Source organism: Leptidea sinapis, chromosome Z (genome assembly GCF_905404315.1).
Source record: "Leptidea sinapis chromosome Z, ilLepSina1.1, whole genome shotgun sequence".
In the NCBI taxonomy this organism is placed as follows: Eukaryota; Metazoa; Arthropoda; class Insecta; order Lepidoptera; family Pieridae; genus Leptidea; species Leptidea sinapis.
Genome location: NC_066312.1, coordinates 15242058 through 15263556, shown reverse-complemented (window position 1 = coordinate 15263556; position 21499 = coordinate 15242058). Strand labels below are relative to the sequence as shown.

General features: G+C 32.3%; 1 protein-coding gene across 1 annotated transcript in view; it reads left to right on the top strand.

The window, feature by feature from the left end:
- LOC126978957 (inhibitory POU protein) overlaps window positions 1–21499 on the top strand; it is a 58917-nt gene that overhangs the window by 34686 nt on the left and 2732 nt on the right. The window contains exons 2-3 of the mRNA XM_050828087.1: window positions 5114–5170; window positions 17755–17937. Coding sequence (XP_050684044.1) covers window positions 5114–5170; window positions 17755–17937 — 240 coding nt within the window. The remainder of the gene's footprint in view (window positions 1–5113; window positions 5171–17754; window positions 17938–21499) is intronic.

Genomic DNA, 21499 nt, shown 5'->3' with positions numbered 1-21499 from the left:
AAAAACCTTGAAGTTTTGTAAGTTGTTACAATTTTGAGTTAAAGTTTTCACATCACTAGTGTGATTGTAAGCCCATGCTTCATCATTCATATAAAGTCTTCAGAACAGAACTACCTAAGTTGTTCCATTATGCGATATAAGCCCCAATCGTAACAATCGCAACATTCTTCTCTTCTTCTTCTTCTCTTCTTCTACTTCTCGTTCGAAAGTCTAAAGTACTTGAAATCTCACCGGCACCCACGACTTTCTAACTGAAATATAATAAAGCAAATACACCGATAGTAAAAGATACACCGATAAAGTGTATATTGTTACGTTTCACACCTGCCTTGAACGAACATTCGGTACAGTTAATTCTAGTGCTATAAAAGAAAAAAATGCTTAATAATTAGATTACATATTAAAAATATTTGTAGGTTACAATGAATTTACTCTCATCACTTTTAGGTATCTATTTCCCCATTCATAATTTGTAAAGCTAAGGTAAGATGTAAATTGTTAATTGTAAAAACGATGACATCTTACATACTTACGCTACGATACATGTTGACGCTAATATTTCGTACACCAAACATTATTTCAGTAATGGCGACAAACTATGTTATCAAGTAACGTAATCGATATGCTATTAAAAATCGTTATCTGGTGTTGTTAGTTGGTGTTCGTGCCGCCGTAATGCGCAGATGTCTGTGTAAACTGAAAATACTAAAAAAACTCTATATTTTGGCCAATTTGTTCATTATGTATTGGTTTAATTTTATTTAATTAATACTCATGTTGAATATAATTTTTAATAATACTAATAACTGCCATCGGCGCCTATTTCTACCGTGAAGCAGTAATGTGTTAGCATTACTGTGTTTCGGTCTGAAGGGCGCCGATGGCAGTTGTAGTGCCGCTCAGAATTTATGGGGTTTTTCAAGAATCCTGAGCGGCACTGCATTGTAAAGGGCAGGGCGTATCCATTACCATCAGCTGTACCTCCTGCTCGTCTCGTCCCTTATTTTTATAAAAAAATATTAATAAAACCCTATATTTTGGCAATTTGTTCATTATGTATTGGTTTAATTTTATTTACTTAAAACTCATGTGGAATATTAACTTTAAACCGGATTTCCTTATTCTGTTTATTTTATTTACTCTCTCAGCTCTAGCAGCTTTTTAATACCTAATTCTATTCTTATTCAAAAGCACAAATAATTGAACATAATATTAACTATTTGCCAAAATAAATTGAAAATATTTATCTTTTTAGAAAGTATAAATACAAAATAATTATTGATACTATATGTACTAAGAAATGTTAATCTTATATACATATCTAAAATGATTGCTCAAAGATACAGAAAAATTTAAAATAGTTTAGGTTTCTGATACACGAATTTAGCACAATAAACCAAACTAAAACTATACATTATTATGGGTTTAGAAATATTCCTCTTCTTCTAAACATATTATTTCGGTTCGAACCCCGGTAGGTGCAATCATTTATATGATGAATATGGATGTTTGTTTCCGAGTTATGGATGTTTAAATGTATTTATGCATGTTTATATGAATTTATATATGTTTAAGTAAGTATATTGTATTAAATATATCATTGTCTTGTAACCCGTATTATGTATATTATCGTTGTCTTGTACAGGCTATGCCTAGTTTGGGGCAAGATAATTTGTGTAAGAGTTTGTCAATATTATTATTATTATATAGAATAAAGTTACTGATTATTATTGATTAATTGAAGTGTAAAGGAATAACAATATTTTTGTGGAAGATACCCTTTCCTGAACGTCAAATGAAAACAGGAGTATTATCGTAGCACTCAAAATTATCCAGAAACAAACGTCCTGTATTAAAAGTTGCGAGAGAGAGGGAAGGGTGGAAGCAGGGCCGGCCCACCCTTATTTAGTCACGCCATTTAACAGGCGCGGCAAAGGGCTAAGAATTAATTATTTATGAGACTAGAAGTGGAGTCGTGCGGAAGATGTCACAGCCACCTCTGGACTTTCATATTCTCAAATGGTTGCCGACTTGTGAAATGGAACACTGAACTAACAAAATGTTATAAAGTTGTTGAATTCACAAAAACAATGGAAATAAAAAAAGTGTGTGCATTTCTGTACGCATGCAAAAAGTTATTATTCGTTGATGTAGTAAAAAAAATCTTTAAAAATAATTAGTCCTCGTACTTTGAAATCTTGTGAAATTATTATTATACAATTAGAGAGAAATATTTTTTTAACACTATATATATATTGAAATTTATTTAATTCTCGTCCATTGGTTGTGATTCAGTACACATAAAAGTTACAAGAGCCGTGGTAGCTGAAGTATGATGATTATATATATATATATATATATGAAAACGCTTATCTGCCACATTAAATACAAATAGCAAACTAAAAATACCAATACGGCAACGCATAGATGAATTCAAGAAGATATCTTCGAATCGATATACATTGATAAGTTTTTTGGACGCCAAAGTCAGGAAATAGATTAAAGTATCATCAATCTCAAATTTTCAATTAAGGCTTACGATTGAATGTAGTAAAATAATTGAATGAAATAGTCGGGAAAATAAATAATACTAGTTTTCCAAAATAGTTATTACAAAATTTTATTATATGTAAAGTACAGAAAAAGTGTATACGGGTATCTCTTGGAACACCAATAAATTTCATGAGCAAGTAACGATCTAGTGGTTGTATTGGCCTGGACACCCCGGAAAGAAAGAAAGATAATGGATACAATACAATACAATTGAAGACAAACAGACAAGCGTTAGGTCTCCATGCAATACTAAGGAATCCAGCCATATACAGTGTACTGAATTTTCAACATTTGGAGCAGTTCTGCAGCGCTCACGTATAACTAAGAGACCAGTGGGACCAGTTTTACCAGTGGCAGGCTCCTTTGCACAGGATGCCGACTAGATTATGGGTACCACAACGGCGCCTTTATCTGCCGAGAAGCAGTAACGTGTAAGCATTACTGTGTTTCAGTCTGAAGGGCGCCGTAGCTAGTGAAATTACTGCGCAAATGAGACTTAACATCTTATGTCTCAAGGTGACGAGCGCAGTCTTAGTGCCATACAGAATTTTTAGGGTTTTTCAAGAATCCTGAGTGGCACTGCATTGTAATGGGCAGGGCGTATCAATCACCATCAGCTGAACGTCGAAAAAAAACCAAGAAACTAAATACTTGTAGAAGCAGGTTGTGATACAATGAGTGGAGAGAAGACAATTTTTTTCCGACACTACTCAACAATAATTGTATTGCCTTAATAATACTCAACTTTATAGCACACTTTTTATTTTTGTTCTACTTAAATACAATACCAGAAAAGATAGGTGGTATATATAAATAAATTGATTGCAAAATTAACAGCTTTTAAGCCTAGTGTTTTGTAATTGGCCATATATGTAGGATATATATTACCAATTAATTCAGTTAGTTAAAGTTCGTTTCGTAATTTTCATGCAATTACAATCAGAACAATTTGTGCCTGTTCGAATGCGTTAAAGAAAATTACAGGCTTCGTTCAATTGCCAGTAGTTTAGAATATTATAGTAGGTATTATCATTTATTTAACCGTGATATTTAACCTTTATGTTGTTCAGTTGTAAAATGTTAAATCCAACGTGACCGTGTGTCCTACTTCCCTGTACTGTTTGCATTCACTTAGCAGTGATACAGTTGTTGGCAACGGTATAAAGAAAGCACTTACAATTGTTACTGCACTAAAGGCGAGAAATAATGATGTAATGTTTTTGACTTAATAATTATGCCGAGTACAATTATCACACTTTTGTTGCTTTGAACGATGTTACAGAAACAGAAAAATAAGAATATCTTAGAATGCTTTATTCTTTTGATAATATTTAATAACGCGGGTATTTAAAAACTAGACATTTATTTAGAAATCCCCATGCCCAATCTAGTCATAAAATTTGTTACATGGAAGAGATCGATCGGTTTCTTTTTTATTGTATAATTTTTTTTTAAGAAAAATCCAACCGACTTCAAAAACAAAATAATATTATCTTAACACTACGCCTATAATATAAATATAAAAGTTATGTAATTGGAACCCCACTGCGGGTATCGGCCTCCTCCAGCTTATTCCATGTATCCCTCCTCTTTGCTTTTCCTCTTTATTCTTTTTCTGCTATTTTAATTATGTCATCTACCCATCTGTTTCTTGGGCGGCCTCTTTTTCTTTTGCCAGATGGTCCTTCCCAATTTGTCGTTTCTACTGTACATCTTTTGTCCATGAATCTCGCCACACAACAATCTGTTTAATATGCACTAAAAAGTAAAAAAGTAATTGCGTATTTTTATACAATCTAATTAATTAATCTAATTCTAGATACGATTATTGTTATTTTTGGAAAGGGACAATAGGACCACACGGGAAGCACCCAGTCGAAAGTTCTTAGGTGAAAACTAACAGGCGAATTGAGAAGCTCCTCCTTTTTTGATTTTGGTTAAAAATACTTATCACTATAGTGTCCGTTACTTTAGACATTAATATTATAATGATGATAGTTACAGCATTAGAGTGAAATGAATGATCTACATTGGTTCTGATATAATCCTAGGAATTGTAAGGCCAGTTATCAAATCAACGCACTTTCTCCATGGGGAAAATTCTTCTCCGCCAATCTATTGAATATGTTAGGGATCCACAATGTTCAATATGTTTAGTACTTGTTATACTTCAAATTACATCACAATAATAAATAATAGTTACTGAAGACTAGAGTGTAGTAGTGTAGTAGTAAGTAGTGTCATTAAACTATTATTCGAATAATTCATGGGGAAGGCGCGTGAAATGTTATACGCGCGCATTTTACTATGGTTTATTGAAATACTATCACGATCGATAATAATTAACCTAAAATATAGAAAATCCTGTAGCATATGATTATTATTCGTAGAAAAAAAAGGATAATCACCGTACCTTACATATACCGATGTGAGTATAAAAAATGAAAGAAAAATTTAGAATTTCTAAATTTAATAGAATTTGTTTCATTAATTTACTTTGTTTTAAAATAAGAATGCACCTGCTATGTATACTTTGACAAACCTAAGCTTTTATTTACAGAGTCGAATCCTAGAAGATGCATCATTGATGTGCAACTCCTGGTCACCAAGACATAACGTAAGTTAATTCAATACTACAACCCTTTGGTTTAGTTATCGGTACTTTATATTATGCTAGCTTTTACTCGCGACTTTGTCGTGAAATAGTTACTTTGGGTAGCATTTTAACTCTTTGGGATGCTTTGCAAATGCTCTTTCCGCTGGTGGTGGCGCTCTTCTATGATACAGCGGATACTACTTATCAAGTATTATGGATTTATCTCTGAAAATGACGAATTCCCTTATAAACTTCCATCCCCTATTTCAACCGCTTCATTTGTTTTTTCGCAATAAAAAAAAGTAGCCTATGTCCTTTTCCAAGCTCTAGTCTATTTCTGTATGAAACTTTATCAAAATCGGTTCAGTGGTTTAGGCGTGAAAGCTTAACAAACAAACTTACATTCACATTTATAATAAAACAGTAAGGATTGTACATAGCATACAAATTATAAGGTTGTTTTACGCAATATTTTATGTAGCTCTTTTTCTTATGCTTTTAAGACATAAATAAACATAATTTTTATGAAATGTATATAAATATATTCTAATTTATGATACTTTTGATTGTATTATGACATGTACATAAATTAGTACAAAATTGTGAGGTATGTGAAGTTTACTTAGCATGTCGAAATGTTAACGAAATGCTAAGGGTGAAAATGCACTTACTAATACAGCCTCTATTAAAATTGTGACCTATGTGTTCCATGGATAACTGCAAACATGTGATACTATTGTTTTTGCATCGGCCCACGAGTTCGCATACTTGCATCTTGCACCAGTAGATTATATAAAAAAAATGAGGTTAACAATTAACATCTATTTTGAGCAATGCACGCACACTATCACAAAGTGACATACAAATTGCGAGTCTAAGATCTAGCTTGTCACGCACACTAAAGCTATAAACCTAGCATGTTTTCATCGGTTTTCTAGCAGCAAGATGCTCTATTTAGACGTTTTTTTTTAATGAAAATAAGGAACCAGACGAGCAAGACGTTCCGCTGATGGAAATTGATACGCCATTCCCATTACAATACAGTGCCGCTCAGGATTCTTGAAAAACCCGAAAAATTCTGAGCGGCACAACAATTGCTCTCGTCACCTTGAGACATAAGATGTTAAGTGTCATTTATCAAGTAATTTCACTAGCTATTGCGCCCTTCAGACCGAAACACAGTAAAGTTTACACATTACTGCTTCCCGGCAGAAATAGGCATCGGTGTGGTACCCGTAATCTAGCCGGCATCCTGTGCAAACGTACTCTTTTCCTTTCGTTGTAAAACTTATTGCGGCCAACAGAGGAATTATTAAATTTGAATTAGTTAATTTAACCTTTTTTGCAATATTTATTTGGTTTTATAAATAATTATTTAAATTTATATGATTTTAAACGCTAATGAATAATAATGATTAACGGGCATTTAAGTATTCTCGAGTTTCTCGATATTTCAATATCGCGTCGTGGACCAGTCATTTGTGTATTTATTTATTTCTCAATTTGGTAATCTTAAAGTCACACAGTTGAATCAAATATAACATTTTAAATTACATTAGATGGTGAAACTGTTCCTTTGCTATGTCTGTGCGGGTGTCGTGTGAGTTTGTGTTTATTTCATTCTGTGTATTTTCCTTATTTCTTAGTGTTAATAGCCCTTTATAATGGCTATACAATACCCATTATATTTGAAAAGAGTTTGAACGACAAAGTTATTTAAAGTAGTAACTAAGTAAACGAAATATTTTTACAATGATTAAAAATTTGCAATGGTCGAGTTGTTGGTAATAATTACTATAATTGTGTAAACTGCCTAAACAAGGCAACAAATATAAATCTACCCGAAAACGAACTGAAAGCCAGCCACATAATGGATTGCGTGTTTCAGTTCCGTATTGTGAATTCCCTAAAGCCCAGACTTAAAATAGAATCGGTCGGCAAATTCTATTTGGGGTGATCACTTCCATCAATTAAACCTTAGGCAAACACCGTATCATGCAACCAGGATAAAGCTACATAATGGTGAATATAGTGGATATAATTTTTAATCATTTAAATGAAATTATTACCAAGCTGTGTTAATAAATGCGAAGTAAAATTATTCCACATTTAAAACCTATGTCACTACAAAATTACATAATTAACTTAACATTTCGTTTATTAATAAGACAGATATTGTATATATTACATGAATACGAATTTTCACCGATATTAAACTAATATTGTATATGGCATTTAGTAAGAACTTATATTATATTAAAAATTTGATCTGAATGAAAGAAATAAAGAATTATCATTTATTTTGCAATTTACTGGGCTAGTTAACAATGTTGTTGAGGTTACATTCCTATATTATATTTAAAAATTTCAATATGCATATCATAGATTACTAGCTATGTCTTCCGGTGCACCTAAGTTGTGTTGCTAATGCTTAGCTAATCTTAAAATGCTTAACTACTTTATATAAATCTTAAGCAAAATTAAAAAACTGGTTTCAAATCAGTTTTATTAAAAATTAATTTTTATTTTCTAGCTGTTTTTGATTTTCTTAAAAAATGTCCCTGATTGAACGATGCCTCGCACTTAATACATGTGTTCAAAGAGCGTATACAATACGAATACCAGTAGATTATTTTGTTCTACTATCCCATAAAATTAGATTTTATGTTCGTTTTCATTCCAACCTGTGACAAACAAAAATCTTAACGCAATGGACCAAAGCTGAAGTCCGACATCAATTGACAATTTCAAACTAAATAATATCAAAAAGAATTGTAAATTTTGAGAAAGTAAATGACTTTCTTGAAAAAAAAAATGCCTTTTACAAATATCACATCACATACAGGGAATATTAGGCTCGTGGCCAAATTCGGCCGCCATCTTGTGAAATGTCAATTTTTGTCAAGATTGTTTGAGTTGTAGGTAAGTAATTGTCATACCCATGAGAACAACATGGATGTATAAGTAGCTGTAAAAACTCCTTCCGTTTACCTTACATTTCTGAAATATTAAAATAATATTGTGTATCACAATTTTTATTTGCAGATATAGTTTACCTTCGATGGCTTAGTATTGTGATTTATGTTACTGCGGTTACGACACTGTTATTAGTAGACAATGACGCTTGACATTATTTTGCATTTGTTTGACCATCTTCTCGTATTAATTTTTTGCCATAAAAAGGAAGTATACCTATGTTATTTCGACTGATATAAAAGTTTAACTAATAAATTCCGTCACGGCTACGAGCCACCGTTAAATAAAAGTTATTGACACGGCAACAAAATATAATGAGAATTATCACCAGAATGAGTACCAATTTTTACTTAATAATAATAAATCTATTTCACAGCTTCGTGAAGAAATTTAAATAACACTAAGGTATTTAATACTGTGTCTATTAAAAAATTCATAGTTTTTTAAATAAGTAGCACTGAAACTGTATACGTTTTGATTTTGAGGAGCGATACGACTTTTAAATCTGACGCTACCGTGCAATGCTAAAATCTGATGGAAAAGAGCCCACCAGCGGCCCGAAGGTCCGTGTAAAAGCTTTGCTTTAAAGGTATAATTCCCTTTCTCTCTCTCTCCATATATCTCTCTCTCTTAGCCATTCTCAGCCAGTTTGGTGTACACTTACTTCAAAGTGCATCATTTAGCCCAGTCTAGGCGTACTTTCATCCAGTTCGTCTCTGTATTTTTCTCGACGTCATCCTAGTCATCGCAGGTCACAGATGCGATGGAAGGAAACTAAAATATAATTAGATAGTAATATTTTAGTTTTATTGCATAGCATTACTAACATTCAGGAATCTATCATAAGTGGAGGGCTGCTTTGTACAATAAACGAGCTACTTAAGTACTAAAGCGGCGCTCTTTTCTAGCCCTGAATCAGTAATGTGCATTAATTTGTTTCAGTTTAAAAGGCGCTGTAGCTAGTAAAATTACTGGACTAATGTATAAGAATTGAAATTAATAATTTTATTGTTTTTAAATATTATGAAATTCAAAATTTTAATACTAAAAGATGTAAGTTTTCACTTATATCAGCAGTCTCTACAATTGAGATTTTTTTTTATTTTGTCGCTTTTTCACTACATTCTTGATTGTATCCAAAATTAAGAGCGGCATCACAATCGCGTTCGTCACCTTGAGACATGGTGTTAAGTCTCATTTGCCCAGTAATTTCACTAGCTACGGAGCCTTTCGGACCGAAACGCAATAATGCTTACACATTAAAAAAAGTACGCGGCTAAAGAAGATTTCACTTCCATTGTGTATCTAAAAATATCACCAAAATATAACCGTTATTGAAATAATCAACTTAATAAATGGTGTCATAGTTTCAATGTCGTGATATGTCATCAACATGTATTGCTACAAGGGTCGAATTATATTATTCGAAAATAAATGTGTCGAAGCAATCACGAAGTATTATTTGGCTTAATGGAAACTGGCGTGGATTTTATTACTTTGCACGAAAAGTTCAATAATTAACATTGTCTTTTCCGATAGCACGTACGAATCAGTTTTACTCATTTTAAATTAATAGGCTGTCGTATTACGCTCGTGAGTTTAAAACTGCCACTGCATACAACCGTTTATATATTAAGTATCTTTGTTGCTGTTTTTATTTTCATTTTTAACTAAGATTCGAATTTTGTTTTCGATTGAATGAGTTACTACATAGGTCAAGTAGTAACTCAAGAGTATTTTAAGTAGAGATTCAAGAAAATAGCATTCGATGATACGGTAACTGATGATGAAGACTACAAATGAGCTAGCAAAACCACTAGAGCTTTTAAAGTTATAAAAAAAGTTTTGGGTTTTTCAAAAAATAAGAGGACACAGACAAAACAAAGCGGAAATCTGGCAGTAAATTTTGCCAAAAACCTCTCCTCCGAGGCAATAAAACTAAACTTCAATGACAACTTTGACAAATACTATCTTGACTTGACTTGACGAGCTCTGCAAAGGTCTTGAAACATCGGGTTAACTAAAATAATAATAGAAAACTTTTACGCAAAACCTATTGAAAAACACAGTTACAATTACACGTGTTTTAATCCTTTAAAAAGTATTTTATTTAAATGTGTAATACTCGCGTTAATCAAAGAAAATACTTTAATTTTTTTTTTACAACAGTCTGAACTTTATAATATTAATTGCTACCTGACCCAATACGCGTTTTGATATTAAATTAGGTATGTAACTTCAACTTGCACAGAACATTTATTTATTACTCTTTAGTGAACTTTTTTAATGTTCATAGAACCAATATACGTAAGCATAAAAATTATAATATACTAGCTGAACCGACAGACGTTGTACTGTTCATAATAAATAAAATACTGATTTTTATTTATTTGTCAATATATCATTAGACAATATTTCATTACAAACACCACACAAGGAAGTTCATTTCACAGCTTTGTAGTACGTTAGTTATTATTTAATTAGCATGAACAATATAACGACTGACCCTCAAAAAAAGCTTATAATTAGACACTTGCTCACTTGTTCAATAAATAATTTAAATTATCAAAGCGCTTAGGCAGACAAGTACGTAAGCTCCAGCCGCCCAACTTTGTGCAAAGGCCCCCCTATGTCGGCTTTTACATCTCTGTGACATTTGATACCGACGTTATGAGGCAGAGATGTATCAGGGGATCACGAAATGTCGCCAGTTAACCCTAAAATGAGAACGTTGATGAGTAATAATAGTAATGGATTATTTCAGTAGTGTTGGGATTGTCGGAGACAGCTTAGCTTAATGCTCCTGTCTGTTCTACTGTTTTAAGCACATGGAGTTCACAACTGTTGTTGCATAGGTACATTATGTATCAAATTAAACTAATTAATTGTTTTGTATTTTTGAATAAGGACTTAGAAAATAAAAGGCTTCCATAAATATGCCTTTTTGAAGTCCTTACATCAATATTCACAAGACAACATTGACATATATATAAATACATAGTAGCCCTAAGGTATGGGGAGAAACAAAAAATATTATGTGTTTCAATATAATTATAATTTAGTTATACTTAATGTATTTTTAATATTAAAAAATCCTAAATAATTGTTACTTCTGTTCTTTAATTTAACAATATAAAATTAATCTCTGCAACAAATTCTAAAATCAAATAAGTATTGAACGTAGTACTCTAGGTCAGTGCAAAAAACAAAAAAAATATGTACTTCAATATAAAATCATTTCGTTACACTTAATGTATTTTTAATATGAAAATAAATCATACAAGTTACGTATGTTCTTAAATTTAACACTATTAAATTAATCTGAGCAACAAAATCTAAAATCAAATTAGTATTGAACGCCCAACAACTCAGTTTGCGCGAGTAACTTACGTCATCTGCTTGTGTCGTAGAAAGGGCTGATTTGTTTAGCAATTACAATTATTGGAGTGCCGTGTCCCGGATCCCGCAGTGCGCACCAACCAAGCTTCTGTAACGCGATGCTAATGATTCATGAAGGGTAGGCGCAAACTTTTATTCTCACGCTCAATTGTCCTTTTGTACTGGGGATTAAGTTTGACATTAATTCACACTTGAAATGTTGAGTGAATTTGCATTGATGAGGTTGTGACACTTTTAAGTGTTTCTCATTTGGGGTCCTGACTCTCAAGTAAATTAGTAACAATGAACGTGTGTTATTGTGTATATATGGACTGCTAATTGTCATAATCTAACTTAATATTGAAAATTGTTTTTGTGTCAATATGTGTTTTAATGCGATTATTTTTGTCATAATGTATAGTAAATTTGCGTGAATGAATTTCACTTGTGCTTCAATGTATTGATTTGGATAGGCGTATATGCCTTACTTTAAAGGTTATCTTAACAAATAGGTAATCTCAATAAATAATGGAGTGCAGTTTAGTCCAACTTGAGACATAGGATAGTTTTATTTCGATTTGGGACCTATAATTATTTTAATTTCCAATATTTGGTTTGTATGGACATATTTTCAATGAGAGAATTTATTGACGCACGGTTTGACAGTTCTGCTATGAAACTATTTCATCATAGTTAACAAGAGGGAACAATGACATTCTATCAATGACGTTCTATACATATGGACATATCATTCGCAGTCAGTGGAAGGGCAAAAGTGTGCTTAAAGACAATGTAAGCACACTTTTCTATTTAGTCGTGTGTAAACTGTGTGTCAATCAACAAGCCTTATGTGTGCTATAAAAAGTGCTTAAATAATACATTAAAGACTCAAAAAAAGATGGTATGACTTATGATATGCAAAAAGCTTGAGTAATTTAATAAAACGAATATTTTTTCATTGAACATGTTATTAATTATTGACAAGTCCCCAGACAAGACCCGCTTGTCAGAATGAGACAGATGAAAGGTCAGTCACACAGTCAGAAATGAAAACAATAGAGTTGCTCTTTTTAACCGACTTCAAAAAAGGTGAAGGTTCTCAATTCATCGGTATGTTTTTTTTTATGTTTGTTACTTTCGACTGGTAAACCCATTTTTATAATTATTTTTTTATTTGAAAGCTGGTGCTTCCATGTTCTATGTTACTAGAATTAGATCTATTAATTAGATTGTATAAAAATACGCAATTATTTTTATACTTTTTAGTGTAAATTATATCTATTGGTTTGGAATAATGGTTTTGAAGTCGGGTGTTTATTTGTTAATTTTTTTGAAGGCCTAGTGAACAATGATCTGCAATATTGTATTTTGTGTAATGTGAACGGCTTACAAGAACATGAACGCTTACATACTAGTGTTATTTACACGTTTTCATGGAAGTATCGTTACCTAGTGATAATTGATACTTATTTGCATCGTAAATATGTAAAAGCTAATATTTTTCAGCTTTCCCGTACACGAGATAATGAAAGAAAATTGGCGCCAGTTGGTAGCAAGAGAGAGATGTGAAGAAATTTACAAACTAAATAAGCATATTTATATATCACCACTAAAGGATTGAAGTTTTTTGGATTTAACTAGATTTAAAATTTGACAAAAGCTGTCATACAAACAAATATTGATGTCCGCTTACGCTACATATACCAAAAAGTTACCCTGGAAGTGATATCTAAGTCTAAACGACAAATTTAATTTAATTCAAGGAACTCAACATTTAAATAACCAGTTTAACTTATTAATCCTAATCCCTTTAGAACGTAAAGAAGTAAGAAATATAAACTCAAGCCAATAAATAAACAAACAAACTTTCCCCCTTATAATATGAGTGTTATTTTTGATTAACAACGTAAAAAAACCCCGACTGCACAGATCTTGATCGGAAAATGGGACGGACTGACGAACGTAAAACTTATAGCAACCCACGTTTTTGTCTGGATTAAAAAATACCTAACTGCTTCTCCATTGATGTCACTGTCCAAATCGGATTCTAAATTCAAAATACGCAGCTGAAACTGAAATAGTGCTTACATTGCTGCCTATTGGCCAATAATGTTTTAAACAACTGGAGTAAACGCAGAAATGTAAAGATATAGCAGTCGAAGGTTATTATGGTTTTATTTGTGGCATGTGCCATATTTCGGCTTTGATTTTGTATGATGTGCATTGTCTATATGTATAGAACGTTATTACATTCTTTACATAATATAGAACGTCATTGTCAGGGAGCATATTTTACAAAATAATTCATGGTGTTATGAAATATTACTGAAAAATTTATAAAAAATCTGTGTTTTATTTATCATGCACAGAACAACGTCTGTCAGGTCAGTATTTTCTAAACATCACTCTGTTTAGTTTTTTGAAATATGAAGTTATATAAGTATTCCACATATTTTGTCAAAATTATTGTTCAAGTATTTCATACACTAAGGGTGTCGTTAGCTCGGTTTTGTTCTTGTAGTCGATTTTCCGAATTAATTGTGAGGCCAACGTGTTTATTTGCACCTGCTTGCTGTTAAATCATAACTTGAAGAGTTTCCGATGTTTTACTCGACAGAATCAGGTCATCTGCAAATATTTAATGGTTTTTACACCAATTTTTCTATCTATATCTCAAACTCCTTCAAAATTTTATGTTTGCATGGGAGTTCTTATAAATTTCTTTGATACCTTTCACGTATTGAAGTAGAAATCACGTAGTATAGTTTTATACAGAGTATTTTCGGTATTAAAGTATCTGCCTACCGTCAATAATAATATAACCTAATATAAAGCAAAGCAATATAACACTACCTGCCATAATTTATTGACTACGGTTAAGACAATTGATTCTCTTAACTAGAGTGAAACAAGCCGTTTTCGGAGCAGGTCATATGTGCGCTACGCTATACAGCGTTGCGCGTTCTGTAGCGTTCCCTTGATTCTTGGATAGCTTAGTTATTAGTTGACATTATTAAAGCTACAAATGTATTTCAAGTAAAACATTATAATCCCCTGATTAACGCACTAGCCTACCTGCGTGCATTAGTTTTCTAGAAAGGTAGGCACTGTGAATCTAACTAGACGTAGTTGAGCTTTGGAATATGCAAGGATTACGTACCGTAGCTATCTAGCGTTAGGAATATATTTATTAGTCAGTGTTCAATAGAAGTTTGGTTATAAAATAACGGAACCAAATTAAAATAAATTAACTTTATCCTTAGTGCTATAATTATTTCGGTTTATAATGAGGTAGGCACTGCCTTATTGCCTGTATGATATGCACACTCCTGATTATAATACTATGGTTTGGTAAACATTACTTCATGCCTTTATAAAATACAAAATTACACATTAATTTAAAATAGCACTGTTTAATATTATTATAAATTACTAGCAATAATTTCAATCTTTCATATTACGCTCTTTTTGCCTTTATGTGTAAACTCCATAAAACACACATCGTCGGCAGAAATTCTGAACTATAGCTACCTCGAAAGGAAGTTGTTAGGAAGCGTTCGGTTAGCGGGAAATAAATTGTTCAACCTGATTGTGAGTCAGAGCTCGCGCAAGGCATCTGTCCAAGGTGTCTAAGGCGTACCAAATAACTGCTCGGTAACACGAGGTCAGAGTCAGTCATAAATAATTTAAAATAATCCGGGAAAAACCCCTGTCCGCGGGCTGTTGGTTGATCCTCCATGACTATTTGATGCGGACTACGTATTACGTCTCGCGAATTAGTGCTGCCCTTTGAACTAGCTCCTCTAGTGTTAAGCGTTAATTTTATAATGTTATTTTGTTGAATTCATAACTTGCCTGTTTCGGATTATTAATGACGTTCATAATAAATTCAGTTAAAGTATTATAAGCATTACTTTATTATGAGGTTTACATTTTAAAAGTTTATTTTTCGTTATATGTGTTGAGGTTTTAAATGATTTTATTCCTTTTTTTTCATTGTTTTTATGCAAAACGTCATATACACACATCAGAAAAGTCTAAGCAACATGTACTAATTTAAATTTTAGGATGGTTTTTCACATTATAACGTTGTATTTTCTTTTAAAATATTTTTAGAGTCCTATGATGTAAAAATAACAGCTGTTGTCTTTATAAGTTCTTTTAATAATAAAAATTAACAATATTAGAATATACTGCAGAAAATAAGGCACACAAGCAACTCAACATTTTTTATACAAAATGAAATTTCTAATGAAAATGAATTTATTGTGAAAGAATAGGATAATTTAATACAAAGTATGGCCTCGTCTGCTATTCAGAACTTGTCGACAACGATTTTTCATTGAATTAATGAGACTGTTTATGTCATCTTGCGATATTCGCTCCCAATAGAATTGTAGCAAATCCTTCAGCTGTTGGGTTGTTCTCACTCCGTTCAAGTCCTTTTAAAACACGTCTCTGGAGCATGTCCCATGCGTGCTCGATGGGGTTGAGGTGTGGCGATTGTGCAGGCCAGGGCAATACCCGGACCTTCTCCGTTGCTAAGTATTGACTGGTTTGCCGAGCTGTATGTGAACGCGCATTGTAATGCATTAATGTAAAATCGGAGCTAAAGGTTTGTGTAAATGTATGGACATAAGGCCTCAAAATATCCTCAACGTAATTTTCAGCGTTAATGTTTCCATTTACAAAAATGAGCTCAGTTCGCCTGTTCTTCATAATACCCGCCTATAACATAACTGTTGAGCCGCTGTATGGATGAACTTCCTGAATGCATCTGAGCCTTTCAGTATTTCCAGGCCGATAGTACACTCGCACCCTTCTTGTAACAGGCCTAAACCCGAATCACGACTCATCGGAAAACATAATTTTATCCCATTGTTCCTGGGTCCTTGTTCTACGTTCTCTACACCATTCATTTCGACGAGCGCGATTTCTGTGACGTATCGGTGGGCACCTAATTTCGCACAGTTTGGGGATACCACATGAATTTTGTAGCCTCAAACTTATCTCTCGAGCGGACAACATCGGCTGGCGTCTTGCAGTCAGTTGTATGTACCAGTCTTGCCGAGTGGTTGTACTCCTTTTACGACATGAATGCTGTTTAGCGGGTTCCCTTGTATTACTGTAGCACTGCCAAAGACGACAAATAACACTTCTATAAATGCCAAAACGCCGAGATACCTGAGATTGATTACTTCCCGCTTGCAACATCCCTACAGCTCTTTGCAATTCATTTGCCGTCAAATGACGTCGCTCCATGACGTAAAGAATATCTAACAATTCAATTTTTTTCGCTAACTTTATTTAAATTGTAGGTAAAATTATAAAATCAAGACTAAGCGTAGCAATAAAAACCTACTTAAATTCAAACAAATTCCCATTCATTTAATTTAATCCCTTAAAAACTAAACATAATCGATTTTTTGTACAACCAGCCATGTATGTCATCAATAAGAAAAAGGTTTACATACCTATGCACTTTGAGTGAATAAAGACTTAGAAATTAATTAATATGAGGTAAATTTGTAATATCATGCATGTTGCTTAGCCTTTTTTGATGTGTTTATTTTGGTAAACCTTTAAAAAAATTAATCTGATCAAAAAATCTCAGTGAGCACTTTATTTTCTAATTATTGAATGAGATTGAGCCATTGCGCTCAGATATGTAACGGGTAAAGTAGGTTTGCCACTCAAATGCTTGACAATGGAAGATTTGTTTGGTGAGCATGGTTGGTTGTATTGAGTTTGGTTACAGAATATCCATATCTGACGATCTATGGTTTGGCAATATTACTTATAAATAATAACTATTGTTATCACCTACCGGTAATATTTTGTAACCTTAATTTAGAAGATGCAAGCTAATAGCTTCTTGTTAGGCACCAAGTGCATAATACGATGCTCGTGTGAATAGTGCACTTTTGGTGCGCTCCACAATGCGGAGCTAGAATAACAAAGTCAGGGTTTAAAGCTTTTCTAGAAAATGATTGGTAAATGTAGTAGTTACAATATCTATTTTTTTTTTATTAGGGACGCTTATAGCAACAAACACAAAACTGTTTAAGCTTGTGAATAAACATAAAGTCAATTAAAAGCTACCACATATGGAATAATATAAAAATATAATAATAATAATATGATAAAAATTCTTGTAATATATAAGTACATTTATGATCGTTAAATGAATTCACATATTTCCAGAGAAATGTTGACGTGCGAATTTTTGCTAATTAAATTGTTTTAACCAGGGTGATATATTCAGCGGGTTGAATGATGGCCTTCTAAGCAGGGCAGAAGCCCTGGCAGCAGTGGACATCAGTAAGCATCAGTCAGGCCCCCAGCCTGGTCCACCGTTGCCTCAGCTCAAGCATGACATGGTCTACCATCATGGTGTTGGAGGACCTCCGCCACACAATACAAGGCCACATCAGGTATTCAAGTTTCAAACTTTATCTTTCTGTGAGTTATATCAATTCCATACTTTGATTAAACAAAACCTACATGTTATAAAATCGTTAGCACTTACGGACGCACATTCAAAAAAAGAAAAAAACTAATTTGATAACCGAGAGCTAAACTGATCACAGAAATTTTGACTATTTACAGAAACAGCTTCAACGATTTGAATGCAGTTTTTTATAATGTATTATACTTTTGCAAGTGTGTTAGCATTTGTATTATAGTAAGACTCCGTAACATTGTTTTTTCACAAAATGAGTTGATTTTACGGTGCAATCTATGTGTGTGAAGTCTGCATCAAAAAGAAAAGGAATTCAGTGTTCCTTCAATAAAAGTTACACTACATAATATCCATAAAATATCCCTAACCTGCCTGAAGGCAATCCAAACTAATCATATCAATCGAATTTCAAGAACATAAAAATAAGGTACAATCATAAAATTGTTGTTAAATTGGAACGCTCTACGCCTTTACCCTGGCATAAATAATAATAATAAAAGTAAATGCATTTCTCTATGCTCAATACACCTTCGAAAATCTTTTAGCCTTCCTACGTCGGTAACAGCAAGGGCTGACTCCTCTGGGAGCAAGCTGACTTGGGGTAAAAGTGAGGGCTGTAAGATGTAAGATATATATGCGCCCTGCTATAAAAATGAGGTAATTTTATGCACTATTCGATGTAATGTTGTAGATTGTGTTCGGAAACTTGTACTGTACATAATATGGTAACTATTCACACAATAATTTAAGGGGATGACTTTAATATACATTGTAATAGTTGTATATTTATTGTGCATAATACCATAATATCGTGTCTATTTACAAATAATATGATTTACACGAAACGAATTGTGTGGCAGTCTAGTCATTGGATACTGTTATCATGGATATTATCTGATTAGCATGAATTTATTTTTTTGAATAAAAGGTAGCCAATTTTTTATTAAAATAACTAGCGATCTCCCAGTGAAAGGCCCGTCAAAACCAATCCAGCCGTTTCGGAGATTAGCAAATACATAGAAACTAATTATTCGTTTCATTTCCTATAACACGACTTTAAAACTTTCACATGCATTTAGTCGAAATCTGTTCTGTAATCATAACCAACATTTACTGAATTTTTTTAAATTATTGTTCCTCAGTATAGTAAATCGTTACAAATAATAGTTAAATAATAGTGTTCCTACTGATAATTAGAATAATATATTAAAATAATATGCCGATTAAAAACAATTTCTTTAAATACTTAGTTTAAAGGTCAAGACAGTTAATTCTGAGTTAGATAATATTGAAATCATTATGTAAAGAGGACTATATCAATTTGGTTAGTAGTACTTAAATTGTATTTGTACCTAAAATTATAAATGATCGCTGTTATACCTTTTACTACCTAAAACAATATTATTTCAAATTAATAAAAATTCTGACATTCGAAGCTAATCCCGAAAATATTGTATTTTTATCATATTTAACAAATATAATAATATATTTGGCCATGAAACAAAATATTAGTACCTAATTATTCTTATATAAGTTTTATGTATGAATAGGATATTATGTCGATATCTTTTCAGTTCTTTGACACGCTTTCCTTTCCAATCCCTCTTTGTTGGGGTAGCTCGCAACCCCCATAATGTGTACTTTATACCACCCAAACACCGCAGTCGTTTGGGGTCTCAAACGCCTTTAATCTTCACAACATCTGCAGCCTGAGTGGCATGCGTAAAAGTTTGTTTAAAATATATTTTAATCTGTTTATTTTAATAAGTTTAAATACAGTATACAACTATTAACTATTAGAACATTGTAGAACAATTATGCGATCAGAATCATAAATATACAAATATTGTTATAAGCATAGGCGATGCTTCAAGTGATTAATTTATTTTTTTAGCAATTTTTTAAGAGGTTCCTGCCGAGAAAATATTAATATAATGAACACATTGAAAACCCCTTATAAATCTAGCAACTTATAAGCTTTTCAAATGAAAAGAACATCAAAGACTAAAGACACATTGTGTCAAGCACGAAAAAATATTATTTCTAAATTTAAATAAATATTGATTTACACAAATTATCTTGCCTCATACTAGGGATAGCCTTTATTATGGGTACAAGACAATGATATATTTAATACAATATACATACTTAAACATACATAAATACATATATACATCCATGACTCGGAACAAACATCCATATGCATCATATAAACGATTGCACCTACCGGGCTTCATACCCTTCATACCTCGAGCTTAGTAGGCTGGGCTAGACTAGCCATTCGGCTATATCGGTCTTCGATATAATAAATAAATAATTGGTAAAAAAATATTTATGCTAATTGATAATTATAACATAGGTGCTTACAACAATTAAATAACAAAATTCACTGCTGATACACATCATAAACACTAAGCAAAGATTAAAAATAAAGTGAAAGGGGAAAGAAATTACGTACACGAGGGAATACAGGACATATGAGTATTTTTACTGTAGCAAGCAATTGTCATAGAAACCACTTGGGAAAACGAAGCGAGGGTCGATCACATTAACACACTTAAAACTTAGTCAAAGTATGAAAAAACTTGTTGAGACATTGATATTAAACCGGCCGGGTAATTTTTTGTTGCTCTGTTATTTTAAAAGTATAACTATATTGTAAAATATGATCTATAAAGAAAATTTGTAAAAAAGTTATTGAAAAATATATTTTTTTTTGTATTTTGTACATACAAAGTGTGTATAAAAAAATAATCCATGTTTCAATTCTACATGGTGTCTGATCCAAAGATTATTTTTTCAATTTTAAAAATATTTGATCGGTTGTTTCATAAATTTTGGCAGAATTTCATAGAGATTTGATATTCAATTGTGCCTTGCTAAGTCTATCACCCCTGTTAAGGTAAAATATATAACTTTCGTTTCGCTACACTTCATAAGACGATGATATCAATGATAAAAAAATAAGATATATTTAAAATATATATTTGGGCATTATTGGAGGTGTAATAATTATTTGCTAGAAATTATTTATTCGTAATACTAATATAATAATACTTACTAATTGATTACCTATTTGTCGTTCCCGTTCCAATTTCAATGTTATGATAGACAATGGAAGTTAAAAGATAGCGCGCCCTTTCTTAAATCTATTACAGCCAATTGAGTAAATAAATCTAGATTATCATAGGGTAACCGTCACTACGCCAGCTGTCCATTTAAAATACTGCTAAATAAGCTTCTTCTATTCGAAACAAACATAGACTGTGATAGCTGTGAAAACGTCGAAACGAATAGTGGTGAACTGTTAACCTCTATTTTCAAATTGCGAGTGTAAGACGTAGCTTGTCCCACACATTAAAGTTTTTAAACCTGCCCTTTTCTCATGAGTTGCCGAACAGCAAGCGACTTTATCTAGATGTATAAATTATCTTAGTATCATTTATGACATCATGAAAGTCATGTATGACAACTCTAGTAGTCAACACTTGCAGCAAGTCATTTTGGAATTTACTCGAATGCCATTGATATAT